Source organism: Zalophus californianus, chromosome 2, assembly GCF_009762305.2.
Source record: "Zalophus californianus isolate mZalCal1 chromosome 2, mZalCal1.pri.v2, whole genome shotgun sequence".
Lineage (NCBI taxonomy): Eukaryota > Metazoa > Chordata > Mammalia > Carnivora > Otariidae > Zalophus > Zalophus californianus.
In genome coordinates this window covers 65,295,549-65,320,782 of record NC_045596.1, presented here as the reverse complement: position 1 = coordinate 65,320,782, position 25,234 = coordinate 65,295,549, and the positions used below count along the sequence as shown (strand labels likewise).

At 37.3% G+C, this 25,234-nt stretch overlaps 1 protein-coding gene across 2 annotated transcripts in view; it reads left to right on the top strand.

Annotated features, from left to right (window-relative positions):
- The window catches only part of PRKG2 (protein kinase cGMP-dependent 2), a 108,046-nt gene that overhangs the window by 58,393 nt on the left and 24,419 nt on the right, over positions 1-25,234 (top strand). Inside the window, exons 9-14 of one of the 2 annotated variants that reach the window (XM_027598907.2) lie at positions 1,407-1,475; positions 12,441-12,539; positions 13,902-14,055; positions 16,029-16,165; positions 18,295-18,384; positions 20,431-20,572. In XM_027598907.2, coding sequence (XP_027454708.1) covers positions 1,407-1,475; positions 12,441-12,539; positions 13,902-14,055; positions 16,029-16,165; positions 18,295-18,384; positions 20,431-20,572 — 691 coding nt within the window. Of the gene's footprint in view, positions 1-1,406; positions 1,476-12,440; positions 12,540-13,901; positions 14,056-16,028; positions 16,166-18,294; positions 18,385-20,430; positions 20,573-25,234 lie in introns of those variants that run through there. The other variant, XM_027598909.2, reaches the window with a different exon arrangement.

Sequence of the window (25,234 nt, the reverse complement as noted above, 5' to 3'; positions counted from 1 at the left end):
GTCCCAAGAGTTCTTGCAACATTTTATGGGCAAAAATTTATCCATGGCACTTATACAGTTATTATGAAAGAAACATATATGTATTTATAAACCCTAATATTTATAAAGTGTTTGCAGAGAATATTCCTAGTCAGTCTTGACACTGACAAGTGAAAGGGATGCCATACCTTTGTTTTTCTGAACTCACAAATCAAATTGGCTCATATCTAAGATCATATGCATATGCATACGTATGTGTATATGTATATCTATCTCTACATATAGATATAGATGTCTACACACATACAAGTTGAGTACAGGCTACCCAGCTCTCAGCTCAAAAGCTCATCAAGCTGGAATGTTTTTACTAATGTCTTCTAGCAAGGACCCTGTAAATTTGGGAGAAACTATGAGTTATATCAGAAGGACCCTGGATGTTAGCTATGTGGATAAGGGACTTCTTTGGAATGAGAAATGGGTCACCAAGTTTTTCCTATTCCATCACTAAGGGAAGAAGAAGGAACTATATATACTTTGTGTGATGCCATTTTTGATGAAGTTGCTTAGAGCAGTCTCAATCTCCTTGTTCCTCCCAGTTACCTTGACTGAATCTCACAGCACTGGGTACCATCTGGGTGTACCATTTTTCAGTATCTTTTGTTTGTAACTTATAGAGGAGGAAACTAATACAAATAAAGGTCTCTAAAGAAATACTTTACCCAGTGCTTGGCGTATTGGTATCCTTTAGGTCATTAAGTTTACCGTCATTAGATCATATGTCATAATTCATTGTATCTAGGATATCAGTTGTGAGATGCGCCAATTATATTATGTACCCTTGAGAAAGACAGTCCTATTAATTACACTGTGATTCATCATCAATTGTAGGACATGCTCTGATTTCAGAGATTTTAGTGGAAAATGTACATCTTAGGCTTTATGAAATTATTTTCATGTTTATTTAAATCATTGGGTGATATGGTATTCAAAACACTTTCTTTGGGCTTTATTCTTGATTTTTTTTATTCTATGTTAATTACTTGAATGCTTTCCCAGTAAATTTTTTTGATCCGTTAATTTCAGTTTTGGCTGCTTATAATTAGCAATTCCCACTTGATCACAGGAGAGGTATTTTATTTTGGCTGACACAAAGCCCAGAAGGAGATCCATAGACAGTCACAGTCACTGATTCCTCTCTGTTCCCAGTGCAGTTATCTTGTCTGAATTCTTGCATATGTAACCTTTATTGGGACACATTTCCAATCGTTTTTTGGAAAGGGATAGAGTATACGTTATGATGTTTAAAAAAAAAAAGCAGTCTTTGGAAGGTTTAAGTGATGGTGTTTCATAAAAAAGTAGATTCTCTAATAAAAATGGATGTTTAATTTCTAACTGTGGAAAATTGACTTCCCTGTTTCTGTCTGCAGTGAGGATGTCAGATCAGCTAACATTATTGCTGAAGAAAATGATGTGGCTTGCCTAGTTATAGATCGAGAGTGAGTATGCTGATGTTGTCAGAGAAGGTAGGCTGCGGCCACCTTTGAAGACTTGGCCTTCTGTTACTCCAAGGGCCCATCTGTCTTCTCATTCATCACCACTTAGAAATGCTGGCCAATCCTCAGCTGCGAGTACATTCTATTAAAATTCATGGGGAGGAACTGGGCCTTCTGATCTGAATCTGTCTGGGGCAGTGGTAGATGCTGCAGGCTAAATAGTTTGTGTGCAAAGTTTGTACATAAATATCAGTGATAGACTGATTTAAATTCTTCATCTTCCAGAGAAATAAGCTTATTAGTACTCTTGGATTTTTTTTCCCAACACAATATAGTGAACAATTCCATAATTTATTTCTAAAATGCTCTAAGCTGTCAAAAAATTTTTTAATAAAACATATCTCTCTCGAACATAATATAAAATAGCCATTAGCTCTATGTATTTCCAGAGAAGGTTTAATTCAACATTTGTAGTAAGTTGCAAGTGGTGTGTGTTAATATTAATCTCTAATTAATCTCTAAGGTTGTTTTTCAGAAAAAGTCTTACCTTGTGTCCTTAATTCATTTCAAATCATATTTGAATCTGGTCCTTCAGGTCTCTCATTAATCAGTTGTAGGTTTACTGATTTTCTAGATATAATAAAGGAAATTCAAATATACCAAAGCTAGGCCATTGTCTAAGAAATGTCTTAGTGTAGTCAAAGAAATAGGGCATACTCATATGAAATACTAGCAAAAAATAGTAAAATGACAAGAAGTATCACAAGGGAGTATGTAGTTGATTGCTAACTGAACATAACATTCATATTGAACATAGAATTATGGAGATTTAGAACTGGAAAGAACTTTAGAACATTTAAAAAATCTTTTTATTATGGAAAATTTCACACATATTAAAAAGCAGGCAGGATAGTATTATGAACCCCATAATGCAAGTTCAAAAATTATCAATTAATGCCTCATCTGTATCACTTTGCCACCCCCCCTGCCTTCTCCATACTATTTTCAAGCAAATTCCACATAAAATTATTTCATCTATAAATTTTAGTAGCATCTCTAAAAGATAAATATTACTTAAAATACATGACCACAATAACATTAACACACCCAGTTAGCAATAATTCTTTTTTATTTATTATTTGTAATCAAGATATAATTGATACATAACTTTAAATTACTTTCAGGTGTGCAACATAATGATTTGAAAGATGTATATATTGCAAAATGACCACCGCAATCAGTCTAGTTAGCATCCATCACCACACATAGAACAATAATTCTTAATATCACTTCAAATTATTTTAATCTCTCTCTCATGGATAAGAAGAGGAAGTCCCGTATTGGTAAAGAGTTGCCCCAGCATTGCCATCTGTGATGGAGCACAGATTTCTCTGAGTTCTTTCCACTGTGCCATTTGGCTCCCATAGCATGTGTTCAGAAAGAGGAGCAGTCACAATGACGTAAAGTGGGCAAGGTTTATTTTTTTTTTTTAGGTGAGGAAATGGGGCTTAAAAATTAATAGGAATTTTTCAGACAAATGGGAAGTGTAGAAGTCTCTCCAGGTGAAGTATAACTTAAAAACAAAGGCATGGGGGCCAGAAAGTGCAAAATATGTTCAGATAAAGATAATCTTTGGATGCCATCTGACAAGTGGAAAATATATTGGTACAGTATTGTCCTGATAATGCATTGTTTTGTGTATGAGTTCATTAAAAATATATGCATGCACTAGATAGCATTAGCTGTGCAGTAGAATCTTATAAATTGCTCTGAAATGCTGGGACTAAAAATATGACAAAAAGGAAGAACTCCTTTCCTTTTTCTTCATTGTAACCACACAAGCAAGTATTTATACAATATCTCATGTATTCATAATCCCCGAAAAGGATGCAAGGATTTTGTAGAGTTTATATATTATTTGGAAGTTTATAATTTTAAAATGTTCCATTTACATGTATACAGCTGAGATTCTGTAGTGTACAGAGTATTGTGTTAGGCTCAAGACTTAAAATATTACATGAATTTATTCTATGGGTGAGAAAAGCTGAATATCAGGTATGACCAGGTTGACCTACATCCTGGATTTCCTGGATAGTTCTTATTGTCCCAGCATATTTGTTATTGGCACCACCTTTCACTCTGAAAAGTATTCAGCTTGAATGGTGAGTTATATCATCATCATAGTTATGACTAATAGACTAGGTTAAGATCCCATGATTATTCTCCCACCGTACCCTATATACCCTTATATCATCATTCACATTATAATTGCTTTATTTAACATTTGTCTTCCCAGTCTTCTGTAAGCTTCATGAAAGCAGAAACATTTCCTTGTTCACTGCTTTTGCAAGGCCAGCAAATGACCTAGTCCTTGGCAGACAGGAAGGGCTCCACATGTTGCCTGAATAAAGGGCACCATCCTTGCAATGAAATGTAGTGACTGAAAGCCTTTGGCTCTTTATTTCTTCTTTCCTAATGCATTGTTTTCAAAATGCATAGAATGACTGCAAGGAGGAGAGTTAGTTTTCCTATTTTTAGAGTGTAATAAAATGTGCAAAATGGCAGTAGCTCTGAATACGTGGGAAGTGTGATTTGTGACATCTCCATCATTGGTTGTTGGGATAGCTCTCAAAGGAAGTGATTACACCTCATGCTGTACCATCAAAGTGATTATGGGCTGTTTGTTACAGCTAGCATGTTGTAGCTGTTTAAATTTGCTTTAACTTGAGTTTGTGAAGAATTTCTAGGGACCTGGGATGCCCCTGTAAGCCTACATTTTAAACATGAGATTTGTTTACGATACTTTAATTAGTTTAACAGCAGGCCAATAATGGTGACATAGAATAAATAAAAGCAAAATGAATTACAAGAAGTATTTCCCTTTTACTTGAAAATTTCAACTATTGGAAATTTAAAATTTCATGGCAATACTCTTGTTTCTTACTGTTCTACAGTCAATGAAGGACAGTCCACAGAGGAGGATAGAAAAGAGGAGAGAGTAGATCTGAAGGGAAAAATGGAAAATATCCAGCATGGTATATAAGATCTGCTTAATAATGGAAATGTAGATTGGTGGCCAATTCAATGTGGGTAGAGGTCTTCAGGGCTAGGCAGGCAACAGATGGCAACAGTACAGTAATGAGACGGGTCTGGTTTATTAGTTCTAGGTGTTTTGAGGTCAATTTTCATTCCTTTCATTTAGCTATGCTCAGGTGCTTAAGATTCAGCAAGAAGATTAAAGCACAGTTTCTAGAAGGGTACTATTTTGCAGTAAGGAAGAGAACTACTCTAAAAATCACAAATTGAGGTAGATTGTCTAGTGTAGGGATGGGGAAGCATTGAAAAGATAGTCAAGAAAATATATTTCACTTGGTGAGGAGGGCAATTCTTTATTTCTAAGGGGAAAGCTATGATTAAGAATTCCCGCAAACAATGTAGTGAAATTAATTGACGCCAAAGACATCTGATTTGTGGAGGCGAGAGTGGTCAAGGGAAGATGTTGACTGAGCCTCAGAGAACCAGAGATAAAGTAAAAAAAAAAAAAAAGGATTTAATTATGAAGGAATGTAAAATGAGGAGTATTATCAAGGGAAAAGAAAAGAAAAATTTTATCCTTGAGGAGCAAGATGGTGAAGGAGTAGGAGACCTAGATTTCGTCTGGTCCCAGGAATTCAGCTGGATAGGGATCAAACCATTCTGAACACCTACGACTCAACAGGAGATGGAACAAAAGAATAGCAGTAACTCTCTGAACAGAAAAGCGACCACTTTCTGGAAGGTAGGACGTGCAAAGAAATGAATCCGAGGCGATATTCGGGAGGATAGACGGCGGGGGAGGGGGCCTCCGTCAGCGGCTACCAGCAAGTGATAGAGCCGTGGAGCACAAAATCGGAACTTTTAGACGTCTGCTCCGCTGAGGGACGTCGCTCCAGTGGCTAAGGGGGTGGGGGGGTGGAACCCTCATGGGACAGTGTGGTCTCAGGACCCTCGGGGTCCCAGAAAGACCGGGGTTGCCTGAGTGCGGCCGAGCTCCCAGGGATCGGAGCGGGGAAGCTGGCTGCAGAGACAGAGCCGAGGAGTGGGCTCTCAGCTCAGGGTTGCCATAAACCATGACCCGCGGCACAGTCGGGCCACTGCTCTTCCAGCAGGGAACCAACAAGTGACAGATCCAGGGAAACTCCCCTTCCTCCTCCAGGAGGAGTGGCGTGGGAGCGAACCACAGGGATCTGCTGGGTTTGGAGACTCCACACGGGGTCGGGTGCCAGAGATAGAAATGCTTGGTCACGGGCCAGGGGAGCATGGAGTGCGGCCGGAGACCAGAGAGAGGGAGTGACTGAATGCTTTTCTCTGGGGGTGCACTGAGGAGTGGGTCCCCGAGTTCTCGGCTCCATCGCGCGGAGATTGGGAGGCCACCATTTTCACTCTTGTCCTCCAAAGCTGTACGGAAAGTTTGCAGGGAACAAAATCTCCCGAGAGCAAACCCGAGCAGATTACTTAGCCCGGACCGGCAAGGGTGGGGCAATTCCGCCTCCGCAAAGACATTTGGGAACCATGGCAACAGGCCCCTCCCCCAGAAGATCAGCAAGAACAGCCAGCCAAGACCAAGTTTAACAATCAATAAGAACAGCAGAACTCCAGTGCCAGGGGAATACTGCACATAGAATTCATGGCTTTTTCCCCATGATTCTTTAGTCTTTCAAAGTTAATTTTTTTAATTTTCTTTTTTTTCTTTTTTTTTTTTGAATTTTTCTTTTTCCCTTTTTCAACCATCTTATAACTCCCTTTTTAAAAAAATCTTTATTTTTCATTTTTAGAGTCATATTCTATCCCTTCATAGTAGTTAACCTTATTTTTGGTATATATATATATTTAAGTTGTTCTCTCTAAAATTTTGGGATACAGTTTTTTCTAACAGACCAAAATATACCCTAAATCTGTGGTGTATGGGTTTGTTCTAGTCTCCCGCCTGATCACATTCTCTCCCCCCCTTTTTTTATCCTCTTCTTTCTTTTTTCAACAACTTCTTAACTCCTTTTATAAAATCTTTTATAATTTTCATCTTTAAAGTCATAGTCCATCCCTTCATCATATTTACCCTTATTTTTGTACATTATATTCTGTAAGTTTCTCTTTCTTTAAAATTTTGGGAAGCACTTTCTTCTAACAGACCAAAATACGCCCAAAATCTAGTGTGTGGCACTGACCTGTACATCAGCCTGATCATATTTGATCATATTCTGGGTTTTTTGATGTTCTTTTTTATTTATCCTTTTCATTTTCTTTTTTTTTTTTCCCTTTCTTTTCCCTCGGTTTAAGGTCTCTTCTGATTTGTTTACTGTATATTTTTCTGGGGTCGTTGTTACCCTGTTAGCATTTTGTTCTCTCATTGATCTGTTCTCCTCTGGACAAAATGACAAGATGGAAAAAAATCACCTGAAAAAAAAGAACAAGAGGCACTACTGACTGCCAGGGACCTAATCAATATGGACATTAGTAAGATGTCAGAACTAGAGTTCAGAATGATGATTTTAAAGATACTAGCTGGGCTTGACAAAAGCATGAAAGTTATTAGAGAAACCCTTTCTGGAGAAATAAAAGAACTAAAATCTAACCAAGTCGAAATCAAAAAGGCTATTAATGAGGTGCAATCAAAAATGGAGGCTCTAACTGCTAGGATAAATGAGGCAGAAGAGAGAATTACTGATACAGCAGAACAATTGATGGAAAATAAAGAAGAGAAAAAGAGAGAGAAACAACTACTGGATCACGAGGGCAGAATTCGAGAGATAAGCGATACCATAAGATGAAACAATATTAGAATAATTGGGATCCCAGAAGAAGAAGAAAGAGAGAGAGGGGCAGAAGGTATATTGGAGCAAATTATATCAGAGAACTTCCCTAATTTGGGGAAGGAAACAGACATCAAAATCCAGCAGGCACAGAGAACCCCCCTCAAAATCAATAAAAATAAGTCAACACCCGGACATCTAATAGTAAAACTTACGAGTCTCAGAGAAAAGGAGAAAATCTTGAAAGCAGCTCAGGAGGAGATCTGTAACCTACAACGGTAGAAACATTAGATTGGCAACAGACCTATCCACAGAGACCCAGCAGGCCAGAAAGGACTGGCATGATATCTTCAGAGGACTAAATGAGAAAAATATGCAGCCAAGAATACTATATCCAGCTAGGCTGTCACTGAAAATAGAAGGAGAGATAAAAAGCTTCCAGCACAAACAAAAACTAAAGGAATTTGCAAACACGAAACCAGCCCTCCAAGAAATATTGAAAGGGGTCCTCTAAGCAAAGAGAGAGCCTAAAAGCAGCATAGACCAGAAAGGAACACAGACAATATACAGTAACAGTCACCCTACAGGCAATACAATGGCACTAAATTCATACCTTTCAATAGTTACCCTGAATGTAAAGGGGCTAAATGCCCCAATCAAAAGACATAGCCTATCAGATTGGATAAAAAAAAAAATAAGACCCATCGATATGCTGTCTGCAAGAGACTCATTTTAGACCCAGAGACACTTCCAGATTGAAAGTAAGGGTGTGGAAAACCATTTACCATGCTAATGGACACCAAAAGAAAGCTGGGGTGGCAATCCTTATATCAGACAAATTAGATTTTAAACCAAAGACTATAATAAGAGATGAGGAAGGACACTATATCCTACGTAAAGGGTCTATCCACCAAGAAGATCTAACAATTGTAAATATCTATGCCCCTAACATAGGAGCAGCCAATTATATAAGCCAATTAATAATGAAAGCAAAGTAATACGTCGACAACAATACAATAATAGTGGGGGACTTTAACACCCCCCTCACTGAAATGAACAGATCATTTAAGCAGAAGATCAATAAGGAAATAAAGACTTTAAATGACACACTGGACCAAATGGACTTCACAGACATATTCAGAACATTCCATCCCAAAGCAACAGAATACACATTCTTCTCTAGTGCCCATGGAACATTCTCCAGAATAGATCACATCCTAGGTCACAAATCAGGTCTCAACATTACCAAAAGATTGGGATCATTCCCTGCATATTTTCAGACAACAATGCTTTGAAACTAGAGCTCAGTCACAAGAGGAAAGTCGGAAAGAACTCAAATACATGGAGGCTAAAGAGCATCCTACTAAAGAATGAATGGGTCAACCAGGAAATTAAAGAAGAATTAAAAAAATTCATGGAAACCAATGAAAATGAAAACACAACTGTTCAAAATCTTTGGGATACAGCAAAGGCAGTCCTAAGAGGAAAGTATATAGCAATACAAGCCTTTCTCAAGAAACAAGAAAGGTCTCAAATACACAACCTAACCCTACACCTAAAGGAGCTGGAGAAAAAACAGCAAATAAAGCCTAAACCCAGCAGGAGAAGAGAAATAATCAAGATCAGAGCAGAAATCAATGAAATAGAAACGAAAAGGACAGTAGAACAGATCAACGAAACTAGGAGCTTGTTCTTTGAAAGAATTAACAAGACTGATAAACCCCTGGCCAGACTTATCAAAAAGAGAAAGGACCCAAATCAACAAAATCATGAATGAAAGAGGAGCGATCACAACCAACACCAAAGAAATACAAACAATTATAAGAACATACTATGAGCAACTCTATGCCAGCAAATTAGAGAACCTGTAAGAAATGGGTGCATTCCTAGAGATGCATCAACTACCAAAACTGAACCAGGAAGAAATAGAAAACCTGAACAGACCTATAACCACTAAGGAAATTGAAGTAGTCATCAAAAATCTCCCAACAAACAAAAGCCCAGGGCCAGATGGCTTCCCAGGGGAATTGTACCAAACATTTAAAGAAGAATTAATACGTATTCTGAAACTGTTCCAAAAAATAGAAATGGAAGGAAAACATCCAAACTCATTTTATGAGACCATTACCTTGATCCCAAAACCAGACAAAGACACATCAAAAAGGAAAATTACAGACCAGTACCCTTGATGAACATGGATGCAAAAATTCTCACCAAAATACTAGCCAATAGGATCCAACAGTACATTAAAAGGATTATTCACCCTGACCAAGTGGGATTTATCCCTGGGCTGCAAGGTTGGTTCAACATCCGCAAATCAATCAACATAATACAATACATTAATAAAAGAAAGAACAAGAACCATATGATCCTCTCAATAGATGCAGAAAAAGCATTTGACAAAGTACAGCATCCTCTCTTGATCAAAACTCTTCAGAGTATAGGGATAGAGGGTACCTACCTCAATATCATAAAAGCCATCTATGAAAAACCCACAGCAAATATCATTTTCAATGGGGAAAAACTGAGAGCTTTCCCCCTAAGGTCAGGAACATGGCAGGAATGTCCACTATCACCATTGCTATTCAACATAGTATTAGAAGTCCTAGCCACAGCAGTCAGACAACAAAAAGAAATGAAAGGCATCCACATCGGCAAGGAGGAAGTCAAACTCTCACTCTTTGCAGATGGTATGATACTTTATGTGGAAAACCCAAAAGACTCCACCCCAAAACTGCTAGAACTCATACAGGAATTCAGTCAAGTAGCAGAATATAAAATCAATGCACAGAAATCAGTGGCATTCCTATACACCAACAACAAGACAGAAGAGAGACAAATCAAGGAGTCGATCCCATTTACAATTGCACCCAAAACCATAAGATACCTAGGAATAAATGTAACCAAAGAGACAAAGGATCTGTACTCAGAAAACTATAAAATACTCATGAAAGAAATTGAGGAAGACACAAAGAAATGGAAAAATGTTCCATGCTTATGGATTGGAAGAACAAATATTGTGAAGTTGTCAGTGCTACCTAGAGCAATCTACACATATACTGCAATCCCTATCAAAATACCATCCACTTTTTTCAAAGAAATGGAACAAATAATCCTAAAATTTGTATGGAATCAGAAAAGACCCCAAAGAGCCAGAGGAATGTTGAAAAAGAAAAGCAAAGCTGGCGGCATCACAATTCCGGACTTCCAGCTCTACTACAAAGCTGTCATCAAGACAGTATGGGACTGGCACAAAAACAGACACATAGATCAATGGAACAGAATCGGGAGCCCAGAAATGGACCCTCAACTCTATGGTCAACTCATCTTTGACAAAGCAGGAAAGAATGTCCAATGGAAAAAAGACAGTCTCTTCAACAAATGGTGTTGGGAAAATTGGACAGCCACAAGCAGAAGAATGAAACCGGACCATTTCCTTACACCACACACAAAAATAGACTCCAAATGGTTGAAAGACCTGAATGTGAGACAGGAGTCCACCAAAATCCTAAAGGAGAACACAGGCAGCAACCTCTTCGATCTCAGCCGCAGCAACTTCTTCCTAGAAACATCACCAAAGGCAAGGGAAGCAAGGGCAAAAATGAACTATTGAGACTTCATCAAGATAAAAAGCTTTTGCACAGCAAAGGAAACAGTCCACAAAACCAAAAGACAACCGACAGAATGGGAGAAGATATTTGCAAATGACATATCAGTTAAAGGGCTAGTATCCAAAATTTATAAGGAACTTATGAAACTCAACAGTCAAAGAACAAATGATCCAATCAAGAAATGGGCAGAAGGCACGAACAGACATTTTTCCAAAGAAGACATCCAGATAGCCAACAGACACATGAAAAAGTGCTCAACATTGCTCGGCATCAGGGAAATCCATATCAAAACCTCAGTGGGATACCACCTCACACCAGTCAGAATGGCTAAAATTAACAAGTCAGGAAATGACAGATGTTGACAGGGATGCGGAGAAAGGGGAACCCCCCTCACTGTTGGTGGGAATGCAAGCTGGTGCTACCACTCTGGAAAACAGTATGGAGGTTCCTCAAACAGTTGAAAATAGAGCTACCCTACCACCCAGCAATTGCACTACTGGGTATTTACCCCAAAGATACAAATGTAGGGATCCAAAAGGGTATGTGCACCCTGATGTTTATATCAGCAATGTCCACAATAGGCAAACTATAGAAAGAGCCAAGATTTCCATCGACAGATGAATGGATAAAGAAGATATGGTATATATATATATACACACATATATGTATGTGTGTGTGTGTGTGTGTGTGTGTAATGGAATATTATGCAGCCATCAAAAGGAATGAAATCTTGCCATTTGCAATGACATGGATGGAACTGGAGGGTATTATGCTGAGCGAAATAAGTCAATCAGAGAAAGACATGTATCATATAACCTCACTGATATGAGGAATTCTTCATCTCAGGAAACAATTGTGTGAATTGTGTAAGACTATTGAATCACAGACCTTTACCTCTGAAACAAATAGTACATTATATGTTTTTTTAAAAAAAGAAGAAAATAGGAAGGGAAAAATGAACAGGGGAGAATCAGAGGGGGAGACGAACCATGAGAGACTATGGACTCAGAAACAAACTGAGGGTTCTAGAGGGGAGGGTGGTGGGGGGATGGGTTAGCCTGGTGATGGGTATTAAAGAGGGCACTATTGAATGGAGCACTGGGTGTTATATGCAAACAGTGAATCATGGAACACTACATAAAAAACTAATGATGTAATGTATGGTGATTAACATAACATAATAAAATAAAAACAAAAAATTTTATTCTTGATTTTTAAATAAATAGCTTAATTTGATGAAATCAGGAAAATCTGCAACCCGTGTAACCTGTTGATTCAGTAAATAGATTATATAGACTATTTTTTTCCACTATCTTCTTGAAAAAAATTGCTGGTAAACCTGAACCACAAGGCAGAAAACTACAGAAAGTTTTTCTCATCTTTGCTTTCACAGACTTGAAGGATTAGTTATGTAACTTCTAATAGCTATTCTACATTTTTTGGCAACTTTACTGTAACCTAAATTATTGAAAAACTATTTACAAAGCCATCAAAAATCATACACAAAGTCTTCTAAGAGCTGGGGAAATGTTAAATTGCAAAGATAACTATTTATTTTATTCACTTAGAACATTCAACCAAACAGTCGGGACTTTTGAAGAACTCCAAAAATACCTTGAAGGGTATGTGGCAAACCTGAACCGTGATGATGAGAAAAGACATGCAAAGTAAGTGAAGCAGTATTTTCCTCAGCCGCATGTGACTTCTGTCAAGTGTGTGTGAGTCACTCTGTGGTAACTTTCAGTGTATCAGCACTAGAAAACTGGGGGCAGTTCTTTTAAATTGTTCTTGCACAAAGATGCCACTTACCACTAGTATGGATGTTACTTTAGTCTGGAAGTAGCTTCTTATTTTGGGTTGATGAGTAGTAATGTGAGGGAGACATTTCCTGAGAGGGGGCATTGGGAAATGGTTGCTTGACATTGTCTTTCCAATGTCAAAAGGATGTTATTCAGAAATGAAGCCTATATTGCCCCTGGAAATCAAACAGGAATGCCAAGGCACTAGAGTAACCCGTTCATTCTGATTCCAGGTAAAGAGCTAGGAGGAGAGGCAGAATTATTTCAGAATATAAGGGAGCTGTTGCCCTGGGCTGTGTGTGTGTGTGTGTGTGTGTGTAGGAAGGAATTGGGCTGGACTAAATATAGTAATATTGATGAAAAATTTTTGCTTAAGAGAAAAACTACTTTGTAAAATTAAAATTATTTGAAAATTCTTTATAGTTTGTAGAGTAAATACTTAAGCATATATTCACCAGGTAGTACTAATGAAGCTGGAGTCAAAAGTTCTAGAAAACTGACATTTGAGTTAAATTAGAACATTCAGTCAGGACCTCCTAAGTTTTTTGTTTTTGTCTTTTTATGCAAGGAATATATTTGCAGTTTTTATGTTCTTAAAGATCTTTTGTAGTAAGAACAATTTATGAATATATATATGTGTGTGTGTGTGTATATATATATATATATATATATATAATATAGATCAGAGCAGTATATCTTAATTAAAAAGAAAAATGAGTATTTCCAAACAATGATACTTAGACATAAAGTAAGAAATGTATCTTTCATGTTTTACTAGGCAGTCATTCTGGTTCAACCATGGAAAGCTTCAAAATCTGACAAAAATAGCAAAACACGGCAAAAATTCTCAGTGTGGCATTCTCCTGTGTACATAGTAAAAGGAATGGCTCACTGGTTTTACTTCCTCTCACTGACTCTTAAAAAAACACACACGCATATTTATTGAGATAGACTTTAAATACTACACAATTCAGCTCTTTTTACCTCATTGTATCAGTTTGACATTTATCTATTATTGTGTATGTGTGAGAATTTTTTTGTTTGTTTATTCTATTGTTTTCCTCCCCAGATGTAACTAAATCTGATCCTATAAAAGTTGAGATAGCCTTTGTAGCAATTATGGGCAGTAGTCCTGGCAGAAATAAGACTATTGCACGAGTGGAATTTATGTGTGTCATGACTCTGGCTTGACTAAGGGGGTGTATGCAAAGTTTCACTTTTCTTATACAGGAGATCCATGTCTAACTGGAAGCTGTCCAAAGCACTCTCTCTGGAGATGATTCAGCTGAAGGAGAAGGTGGCCAGATTTTCCTCATCATCCCCATTCCAGAACCTTGAGATTATCGCAACACTGGGCGTTGGTGGGTTCGGAAGAGTTGAGCTTGTAAGGGGTTTACGTTTCAAGCATCTGAGAGAAGCCTTTTGACTTTTTTTGTTTTATATTCCAGTGTATCTTGGAGGAACATATGAATTGTTATTGCTGTCTTAAATGTTGCTTTGAACTGAAATTAAGAAAGTACATTTTTCACTGCGTGTTGTATAGTAGCAAGTCCATGCTAATAAGTCACTTGTAATAATATAGCTGCGATTTCAAGCTTCTGTGTCACATCCTTTTGTGAATTCTTTTCTTGACTATAATTATTGGAGAATGTACCAAGTAAGCGTTCCCAGAGGCTCTAAATCATTAAAAATGTATTTTCTAACAGGAAAATGTGTATACACACATACTCATGACACGTTAACTATATACTAAAGAAAAGAAGAATGTGTCCAGTGGAAGTTTATTTATTAGAAATAAAATCTTTAATATTATAGTTGACACAATTCCACTGCTATGTCCGTATTTGGCTGTCATTATCCCATCTTGGGTTGCTCAAGATTTTCTATCAGGAAAAAGAAGAAAAGAAGATGACTGTAAGGGAATATTTGAGGAGCAGCCTTCTGTAGTGTTGATCAGGACAGCTGGGAACGTACGGCCTGATTTTGGCTCTATTTTCCACATCACCACCTTTCTGAGCTTTATAACTAGCTTCCAAGGAGTAACAGAGCAGTCCTGTCGGATCAAGTGCTCCGGGGAAACCGTAGAATGGAGATGTGTGACCTTACTGGAGACAGATGGCTCTGAACCCTTGGCTATTCCCAAGCCCTTCTTCGCCCAGCAGATTTTTAACGATTCACTGTACATTAACCTTCGGGCAGTATGCTGACACCTTCATTTGCTGGATGGCCCTGGACATGAGCAGATCAGAAGTGCTGCCAGGAGACTCTCGATAATACACTTCACACCCATCAAGACGTCCTCTCTGATGGGGGGCAGTGAAAAACAATTTCTTCATAAGAAATAAATCACATTTTTTATGCCATATGGAGAGACAAGGGCAATATCTATCTGCAGTGGTATTTTTCACCAAAGATCCTGGCAAAAGGATTGAATTAGCAATGCTGAGATCTGTTTTATATATATATACGTATGTATGTATATATGTATATATACGTATATATATATGTATGTATATATGTATATATATGTACATATATATATATTTTAGTTAGTTTAGTTAGATAATAATAATTGAAACAATAATTCCACCATTGGTTTAAAAATCCTAAGCAGAGCTAATGGCAAATGTGAGAAAAATGAGGGGTGCAGCCAAATTTACAGTTTCATTATTTATCAAATATAGTCTGCTTATGGAGTTATAAGCCTGAGTACATATTTATTAAAATTTTTTATTTCCTTTCAAGGGAAAATTTTGTTTGTCCATCTAAAGCAGCAGGCTGCGAAAGAACTTTCTGCACTTCGGGAACTGTTCTATCCTTCTGCTGTCCGGGAGGGTAGCTAGCAGCTCACCAGCTTTTGAAATGTGGCTAGTGCAGCTGAGGAACTGAATTTCTTATTTAAATTAACTTAAAATTAAATAACCTCATGTGACTAGTTGCTGTCATGTTGGATAATGCAGCTATGGATTTTGATTTAATATGTTTTGTTTTGAAAATCAAAGAAGTGCATATTAAGAAAGAAAAATTTTTGGCAATTCTGGTCAAAGTTTTTCATATCACACACTCAAAAGTGAATAGATTTATAAACATTAAATCTAACTAGAGTTGGTTTTTCTTGTTATAATGCAAACGTTTTAAGAGCATGTTCCAGATATGTGAACTTTTTTGGAAATTACAATGAAAGGGAAGGGTGTGCACTTGAATAAAACTTAGCTCCCAGAGGGATACGTGGTTAAAAGGTTACATACTGTTTAAATGTGAAAGAAGTTCAACTCTTCATTGGTTAACATGTTTTATATAGGTATTATAAATCTTTCCAGTAAGTTAATTTTGAGGGATCTTTCTCTTCTTACATAGGTTAAAGTGAAAAATGAGAATGTTGCTTTTGCTATGAAGTGTATAAGGAAGAAGCACATAGTTGACACAAAACAACAGGAGCATGTCTACTCAGAAAAGAGGATTCTAGAAGAGTTGTGTTCTCCCTTCATCGTGAAGTAAGTGAGCATTTGGCTCCCAGAATTTAGGATTGTAGACACTTTTGAATGTTTCCATGCAAGATAACAGAAGAGGAAAAGGAGGCCGTACTCAGACATCCCTCCCTGTCACGGCAACAATACATAAAATGTTAGAAGTTTGAAGTCTGGAGTCAAGAGTTCAGATTTTTTATTCTTGAGTAAATCTCAGGAAAAGTGTGTGAGTGTGTGAGAGAGAGAGAGAGAGAATATAAAATTATTGTGGAATAACTTGAACTGATTATTTAATCCATACCTACTACAGAATTTGGGAAGCAAATAATTCATTTGAAACCCTCAGGGGACAGACTGCTGTTGAATTTCTGCAAGAAGTGGCATTTGGGCTCATGTCAGCTGGCAAGGACCTGTAGAGCCTGGTTCTAGCAATGCCCAGATCCTGAAAGATCCATCTCCTAATAGTCACTATTCATCCTTTCCCAGAGTTTGGGAGAGAATTATGTTATTCTAGGCCACCGCTGTCTTTACTTGTGAATTCATGAGTTAGTGGTGTAGGCCAGTTGAGACATATTTTCATACAGATCATAGCCCAAGAGTATAGTTTCAGTGATTTCCAGATGAGGTAAAGTGCCCTTATTAAAGTGGATAGAATTTATGTTTTTGGATCAGATGCCTTGAGAGAATCTTCCTGCCTATCCATATTCCCACATCCATTTTTTTCAACATTAAAAAAGTTGAACCCAGGCAATGCTAGCAATAGAGTCATCTAATTATTTTTATATTAATTGTGTTCCCAGAATGCCCCCCTTTTCATCAATAATTCATAACAAACTATCAGGAGCAGCTTCAGGGCAGGAATTAGGTTTTATTCCTATTCTCATTTCCAGCTCTCTGCAAAGTGCCTGGCATATAAGGAAATAATAATATAATAATAAATGTTAATGACATTTATTGAGAAATTTGCATGTGCCAGACACTATTCTAAGCAAAATATATATGTGATATATCATATATAATGTTTAATATATATTTAAAATATGTTATATTTATATTTATTTTATATATTATGTATACACATATATAACATATATTAAATTAATATATAATTAATAGAAAATCAAATGAATACTATATATTCATCTGATCTTTGTGATATAACAGTGAGGTAAATGTTATGCTTGTCCTCAAGAGCAATAAGAAAACTAGGCTGCATAGCTCATAAATGGCCGATCAGGGATTCAAGCCTAAGCAGCTTGGATTCAGAGCCCACACTAAGCTGCTTGGAACCAGAGCCCACTCTGAGCTACTTTGCTAGATTGCTTCTGCTGTCTGCGCACGATCTGGGTGCCCTGTTGTCACCCAGTGTTAACATAAGTTACCCTGCCCAGGTCCCTCCCACATCAGGATTGAGGCTGTCATTCCTACAGCTTCTGGGAGTGTTGCCAACTGATGACTCTAGCTCGGTCCTTTCCTGGTCATTGCTCTCAGGCGAAGAGAGCCACCTTGCCCAAGATCATATTCTGTTTCCAGGTACAGCCTGCATCCGATGATGGCAGAGCTCCTTGAAGCTGAGGCTTTCCCTGAAACTAGAAACTCGATCATAACCAACTTTCCTGCTGCCCAAGTGTGTCTGTGTGTCTTATTCCTCCCCTGGGGCAGGGGATTGTTCCCAAGTACACTACCTGCTAAACTTACTACTGATAGGTCTCCGTCTCACAGTCTAGTTTTTGAGACCAACCAGAGGATATAAGACATGGGCATGAAGGGAGCTCATAAAGGAGACTAATGCGGAGAACTCTGGACTTTTGGAGGGAAGAGAGGCCATATTTAGTAGGGGGAAAGATGAGCTGCTGTATCGGGCTCCTGAGCTTGGTCTTGAGGAATGGATGACACTGTTACAGTGAAACTAAGATAAAGAAGGTCAGTCTGTGTGGCAGGGAGGGCAGTCTAAGGAGGGCAGTCTAACATGTGCAAAAGCAAGGCAGGAAGAAAAATCAAAGAGCATTCGGTGAGAGGTCCCATGTAGCTGGAGGATGTTTGGAATGAGATGAGCACCAGTGTTCCAAATGATACTGATGATGTTTTTAAGCAACTTTAAAAAGCTTTTAAAACTAGATTTTTAATAATAACCATGTTTTTATGTGTCTTCACAGATTATATCGTACTTTCAAGGACAATAAGTATGTATACATGCTTCTGGAGGCCTGCTTAGGTGGGGAGCTATGGAGTATATTAAGGGACAGGTAAGAAAAAGGATTATAAGCATTAAGCTGTGTTCTCACATCTGGTCTAAAGGATGCTTTATTCACGATCATTTAAAGAGACATAATGAAAGTCATTAAGAAATGGTCCTAAGAAAATATTATCATCTGATAAAATAGTAATGGTGGTATTTTCTTAGCTAACATTGTACTTATGCAATAGACACCCTATAAGGCAATCTGTCATTTCCATATTAGGGATCACAGAATCCCAGGCCTCGAAAGAGAGTCACATGGTTAGTGCGAGGCAGAACAGCTGGAAACCCAAATGTTACTGATTCTGAATCTCTACAAGGGAAATGAAGAAAGGGGTATGGAGTGGTCAAGTGGAGTGAGACTCCTGCAAAGATTCAGTTTTACAAAAGGGGTGGTTTCTGCATAATCAAAACCACAGATGTTTACTGAGTACCACCAGTATGCAAGGCTCCATCGTAGACAGTTGCGGGGGGCAGGGGTTCTAGACAATGTAAACTTTCCTAACCAGAGGGGTAAAAAGAGTAAACTTTTCCTCCAGTGAGTTTAGATTTTAAATTTAGTTTTAGATTGGGTAGATAACATGATGTGCAGTTTTAAAACATTTTATTATTTAGTGTGAAAACTAAATATGATGGAGAAGTTGGCAATTTGTAATTAAATGCCAAATGAGTGTTGCAGATTGTAAATTCGGAGGAGAGGAAAGATATAAAACTGTGATGAAAAAGAGGAAGACTGGACCGAACTTCTAAAGATGATCAAAATTTGGAAAGGCAGAAAGGAAGGGAAAGGGATGTAAAATACAACAGGAAAGTTGAGATAGGATTATGTGTCTTTGGGGGTGTTTCATGGCAGGATTTGAGTAGAAGACAAGGCCAGCAAAAGAGGTAGGAAGTTAAGTTTGCACGAGGTTATGGAGGTTAATGCCAGGCCAAACATTTGGACAGTGTTACCTGGGCCAGTGGCTCTCAACCTTGGCTTCTCATTACAATCACGTGGAGAGCTTTACAAAGTAAAAATGCCTAGCCCTAATGCCAGAGGTTATGATTTGGTTCACCTTGGATGGGGTCTAGTAAATGACCTCTCCGGCAATTCTAATGTGCATTCGTGGTGGAGAATCCCAGACCTAGGTAATGGCAGACCTTTGAGCATCTGCGAAGAGATGGATGCATTGTGTCAGGAATATGTTGTTGGATGGATCTGAATGGGGAAAACCCAGCAGGATGCAAAGACTTGCATGATACCTACAGAAACATTTGCTTCCTCCACCTTTGCTTCAACATGCAGATCTGTTTAGAAAGGGGAGTTGGTACTCTCTGTTAGGCACTGTGTCTGACTCTCAAAACAACACGTTCAGGAAGTAGTAAACCCATTTTACCAATAGGGAAATGAGGCTCAGAACAGCCACACAACTTGCCCGAGGATACGGTGGTGGAAGAAGCAGGAGTCAAAGCCAGTTTCTCTTACTCCAAAGCCATACGCTTCCACGACTTCACGCCGCAAATCACCACCACTTTTTAATAACTCAGTGTGGAAACCCATATGCAGTGCCCTCACAGGGCAAGTCTAATATCATCAAGGTGCCCCAAACAGGAAAGAGTTATGACCCCATTTCTACATGGGTTATTGTTACATGCTATACCAACAGGAAATGAAAATGATCACTTGAGTCATTTTTTAGTCAGGCAATAAATTACAGAAGTCTGCTTTAAGCTCTCCATTAAAATAGTTGCATTTTCTCCAGTTTGCCATAAATATCTTAAAAAGTCTTGTTTTCTTATGTTTCTATTTTATGTATCCATATACGATTACCAGAAACTATTGGGATGGAGACATTTTAACTTGAGTGAAGTACTTCTCCATTTGCCTCAAGTATCCCCCTAAATTTCTTTACCATCATCAGTCTAATTCATGGGCAGTACGAAATACTTTTTAGTGTTGATGCCCTCCAAAACATTTATATTGTGTAAGTTTACCAATGCAATAACTGACACCTGGAATAGACAATAAATATATGTGTCTAGAGTATTAAGAGGGAAAATGATTTCATTGCAGAGGTAGCTTCGATGAACCCACCTCCAAGTTCTGCGTTGCTTGTGTGACAGAAGCGTTTGATTACCTGCATCGACTAGGTATTATCTACAGAGACCTGAAACCAGAAAACTTAATTCTAGATGCTGAAGGTTATCTTAAATTGGTAAGAAAAAATCTGTAACAGTATCATAAGAGATATTTCTAAATACAAAGTTGTGTCATATTTGCATGTTGCTTTTAATTTGGGGGTACCTGCTATTTTCACTGTGGTGGGGTAGGGCCTGTGACATTGGCACCCTTAACACGGGGAAGTGTTGCGAGCATATTCTTTTTGGCGTAGGAATTTAATATTTCAACCATATTGGTGACTGCAACTAAGGATTCACACAATAGAATGCCTTTAATATTGAATTTTGTTAATATTTTTGTTTAATATATTTAAATAGGTTTTAATGCATTACTGTTACATATAGGGACTGGCTATAATAAAGAATAAGGAAAGATGATAGTCTGTCTCCTGTCCCAAGATAGCCACTGTCAGTATAGGGAAGAAAATACACATATGAATGTTGGTACGCTTTTTTTTTTTTAAATCTTTCTAGGTGATTCTAAAGCACAACCAGGGCTGAGAATCACAACACTAGACTAGAAGCTCTTTGAGGACAGAGACTTTCCTTGCTATCCATCTTTGTAATCCTCTGATGCCTACCATGCATACCCTTGCGGTTATACTACCAGTCACATAAATTTACTTTCAGTGCGAAACTCTAAGAGAACTGGGCTGTCATGGAGGGGAGAAACCAAGGCACTTTCGACGGAACCCCATCCACATGGGGTGCTCAAGCTGAGTTTTCTTGAGTTTATCTTGTCAGTATGTCAAGGACATAAAACCATCTCTGAATGTAACATTTACAAAGATATTAAAAGTTTCTCACATCAGGACTTTCATACATGAAATTAATACTAGCTATCACTTCATAAGTAGTTTAGTGTGTTATGTGTCAAGATCTGTGCTAAACATTTTGCAATTAATATATTTAACAATTGATGAGGTAGGTTTTATCATCCATATGTTATAGTGGGTAATTTAGCTTTAGGAATTAAACTTATTATGTGTAATTGCCAAGCAATTTCTCTCCACGGTAAAGGGGTAAAATAAGTCCTTTCATGTGAAATCTAGTGAACTTCCAAGAAACATTTTGATCCATTCAAGCTTTATTTTATCTGTGAAAGGTAGCTCTGAGAACTGGGGAGGTGGTAACACAGGCCTCAATCCCTCCTCTTCTCAACAATGCCTTCTTTGGCTATGCCTCTTACAGCTATTTAGGGAAACCCTTTGGAATTTTCTAGAACTAAAACCATCATGAGGGATGCAGACTATCCATTAGGTTCATTCCTTTTTTTTTTCAGAGCTGTTTTTTAAAAATCGGATAGCATATTTATTATTAATAGCCATGGGGGTCCATAAATATCTCCCCTGTTAGCCAGTGGTTATCCATCCAGCTAACTCATTTGCCAATGAGCTAAATGAAGAATGACAACTAAAGCCTTTAGAGATTAAAATGTAAATGTTGAATCTTTCCATTTCTAGCTATATATCAAACTAGATATACTGAAATCCTCTCACTACCAAATGTCTAAAAATACTGGATGAAACATGAAAAAGCTGTATTACATGCATGGCTGACTTTATAAGACAACACTGGTATTCCTCCATGGTTGGGAACCATGCTTGAGGAGGAGTATAGCCTATAGATCTCAAACAATGAAGCTGCTGTCTTGTGGGCACCCAGCAATCCAAGATGGCTCGGAGGTCTGATTTTAGTAGCTGCACCTAGTTTTGGACCTGGGCAGTGTGGGAAGTTGAATCAGAGAACATTTTCCAGAGCCAGGAATCACACAGATCACACTCTCAGGAAAATGGAAAGCAAGAAAAAAGATCTAATTTATGAAGACAGAGTACTTGCAAGAAAACATGCTTTTCCCATTATTGGGCTCTTGGTAGAGGAGCAAAAGAGTCTCCTTTAAGAATTCTCGGCCATAGGCTCGTCTTCATGGAGGTTGGGTGTTCAGTCTTCAAAGATGGAAAGTTCTTCCCCACGCAAGAACTTGAAAATGGATTCATGTTGATAGCATGCCCAACTTCTCAAGAATCAGTGTATATTCTGTCTGGACGAAGGTACTCTTGACTCAGAATACAAAGAACTCCCAGGGATAAAGTCCCAGAGAACATGAGCTCACATTTAAAAAAAATAAAACAAAAAGTATATATGAGGGAAAAAAAAGTACCATGAGCATTATTTGGCAGGCAAATAAGTGCTTCATTATTGGAGTAATCAGATACAAAATGTAAAATAAATCCATCTAACACGCCTTTTAAAAATAAGAGAGGGAATGACAAATGAGTAATGAACAGAGGAAAAAAATCTAGTAGTTTTAGAAAAAAACTAATAAAACTTCTATTAAAGACTTAAGAATATAATAATTGAAATTATATATTTAAGGAAGTCTCATTAATGGAGCAGCTTCCATTGGACTAATCTTGCTGAGATTAATTATAATATATGTGTAAAAACATGTGAAAGAGAGCAACAAAAAGTAGACATTTAAACCTTGAGAAAAGGGAACCATGCTGGATGAAAAATCCACATTGCTACAGCTGTTTTAAACTATTCATTTCAAGACACACCTTATTGTATAAGGCATGGGGATAAGTCTTTAGTTAACATCATACCTAACAGTGAAATATTGAACATTTTCCCATTAGATTGTGAACAAGGTAAGAATATTTTCTTTCCACTTTTTTCAACATTATAACAGAGGTCTTAGCCAATAAAATAAACCAAGAAAAAGAAATGAAAGATGAGATGAGAAGATGAGAAATGGAGAAGTTACCTGTCTTTATTTTCAGACAACATGATTGTTTATGTAGAAAAACCTAAAGGATCTACCAAAGAAGTACTAGAAGAAATAAGCATGATTACCAGTACAAAGTTAATACATAAATAAATTTGTAAGTCACTTAAGTCAATGTATAAATAAAAACTGTTCCTCTCTACTAGCAGTAAATATTTATAAATGAAATAAAAATACTATTTATGATAACATCAAAAATTATAAAATAAATTTGAATACATTTAACGTGTAAAAATGTATAAGACCTCCACACTGAAAACCACAAAATATTACTGAGTAAAAATATATAACTAAATGGTAAGGCATACTGTGTTCACATATTGGATAACTCAATATTTGATAAGATGTCCATTCTTCCCAGATTAATTACAGATTTAAGGTCATTGTAATATAAATTAGAGCAGGTGCATTTTTAGAAACTGAGGCATTTACTCTAAAATTTACACAGAAACTCAGAGTTTAGAGAAGTTCATAACCACTTTGAAAAAAGAAGAACAAAATTGAGGAATTTATAGTATCTGATACTATAAACTACAGTAATCAAGGCAGTGTCATAACAGGACAAATAGCATAATCTAACAGAATAAAGTCCAGAGATGGACATAGAATCAACTGATTTTTAGCAAAAAGGGAAGAGCCAGTCTTCTCAATAGACGATGCTGAAACAACTGGATATGCATATGTGGGGAAAAAAATGAACCTGCTCCCACCTCACACAATATAGAAAAATTAACTCAAGATGGTAATACGGTAATATTTTCACAACATGGGGTAGGCAGAGGTTTCTTAGAATACAAATAGTATTAATTTGTATTAATTATAAAAATTTCAGGCTACTATAATAAAAATATAGACTGGGTGACTTAAATAATAAACATTTATTTCTCACAGTTTTAAACCCGGGGAAGTCCAAGATCAAGGTGCTGGCAGATCTGGTATCTGTCTGGTCAGAACCTGCTGCTGGGCTGACAGAGAGCTGCCTTTTCATTCCTTCACATGAGAGAGAAAGACACACACACACACACACACACACACACACACACAGAGTTTGGGGGGAGCTCTCTTCTTATAAGGGTTCTAATCGCATCATGAGGGCTTGACCTCATGGCTTGGTTACCTCCTAAAGGCTCTACCTCCATATTCCATCACACTGGGGATTAGAGTTTCGACATACAAATTTTGGGGAGACAGAAACATGCAGTCCATAATAATTAGACTTCATCAAAATTAAAAACTTCTGATAATTAAAATACATTAGGGAATGAATTGTCATGTCATAGACTGGGAGAAAATATTTGCAGTACATATTTATATGACAAAGGACTTGATTGTATTGGGAAATATACAAATAACTCCTACAGCTCAATAATAAAAAGACAACCCATTTAAAAAAAATGGTCAAAGATCTTGAAAAATCACTTTACAAAAGAAGACATAGGAATGATTAATAAGTCATTAATAAGTCATTTTCAAGGAAATGCAGATTAAAACCACAAAGAGGAACCATTTCATAGCCACTAAAATGACTACAATTTAAAAGACTGACAATACCAAGTGTAGGTGAGGACTTTTCCTAAATTACTAGTGGAGAAAGAAAACTGAAGAATAGTCGGTCCGTTTTATATTGAGTCAAACATACACCTAATCTAAAACAAAAAAATTCAACTTCCAGGTAGAAACTTCACTCCTTAGTATTTATTTAGGAAAACTGAAATCATGTCTTCCAAAATCTTGTTCATCACAGCTTTATTTCTAAAAGTCCCCAAATCAGAAACAGCCCAAATATCCGTCAGCAACTAAATGTATAAACATGGGGGCAGTATGTTCAGCAATGGAATTCTGCTCAGCAGTAGAAAGGAATGAATTACAATAAGCAACAATGTGAGTGAATTCTAAAAACTATGTTGAG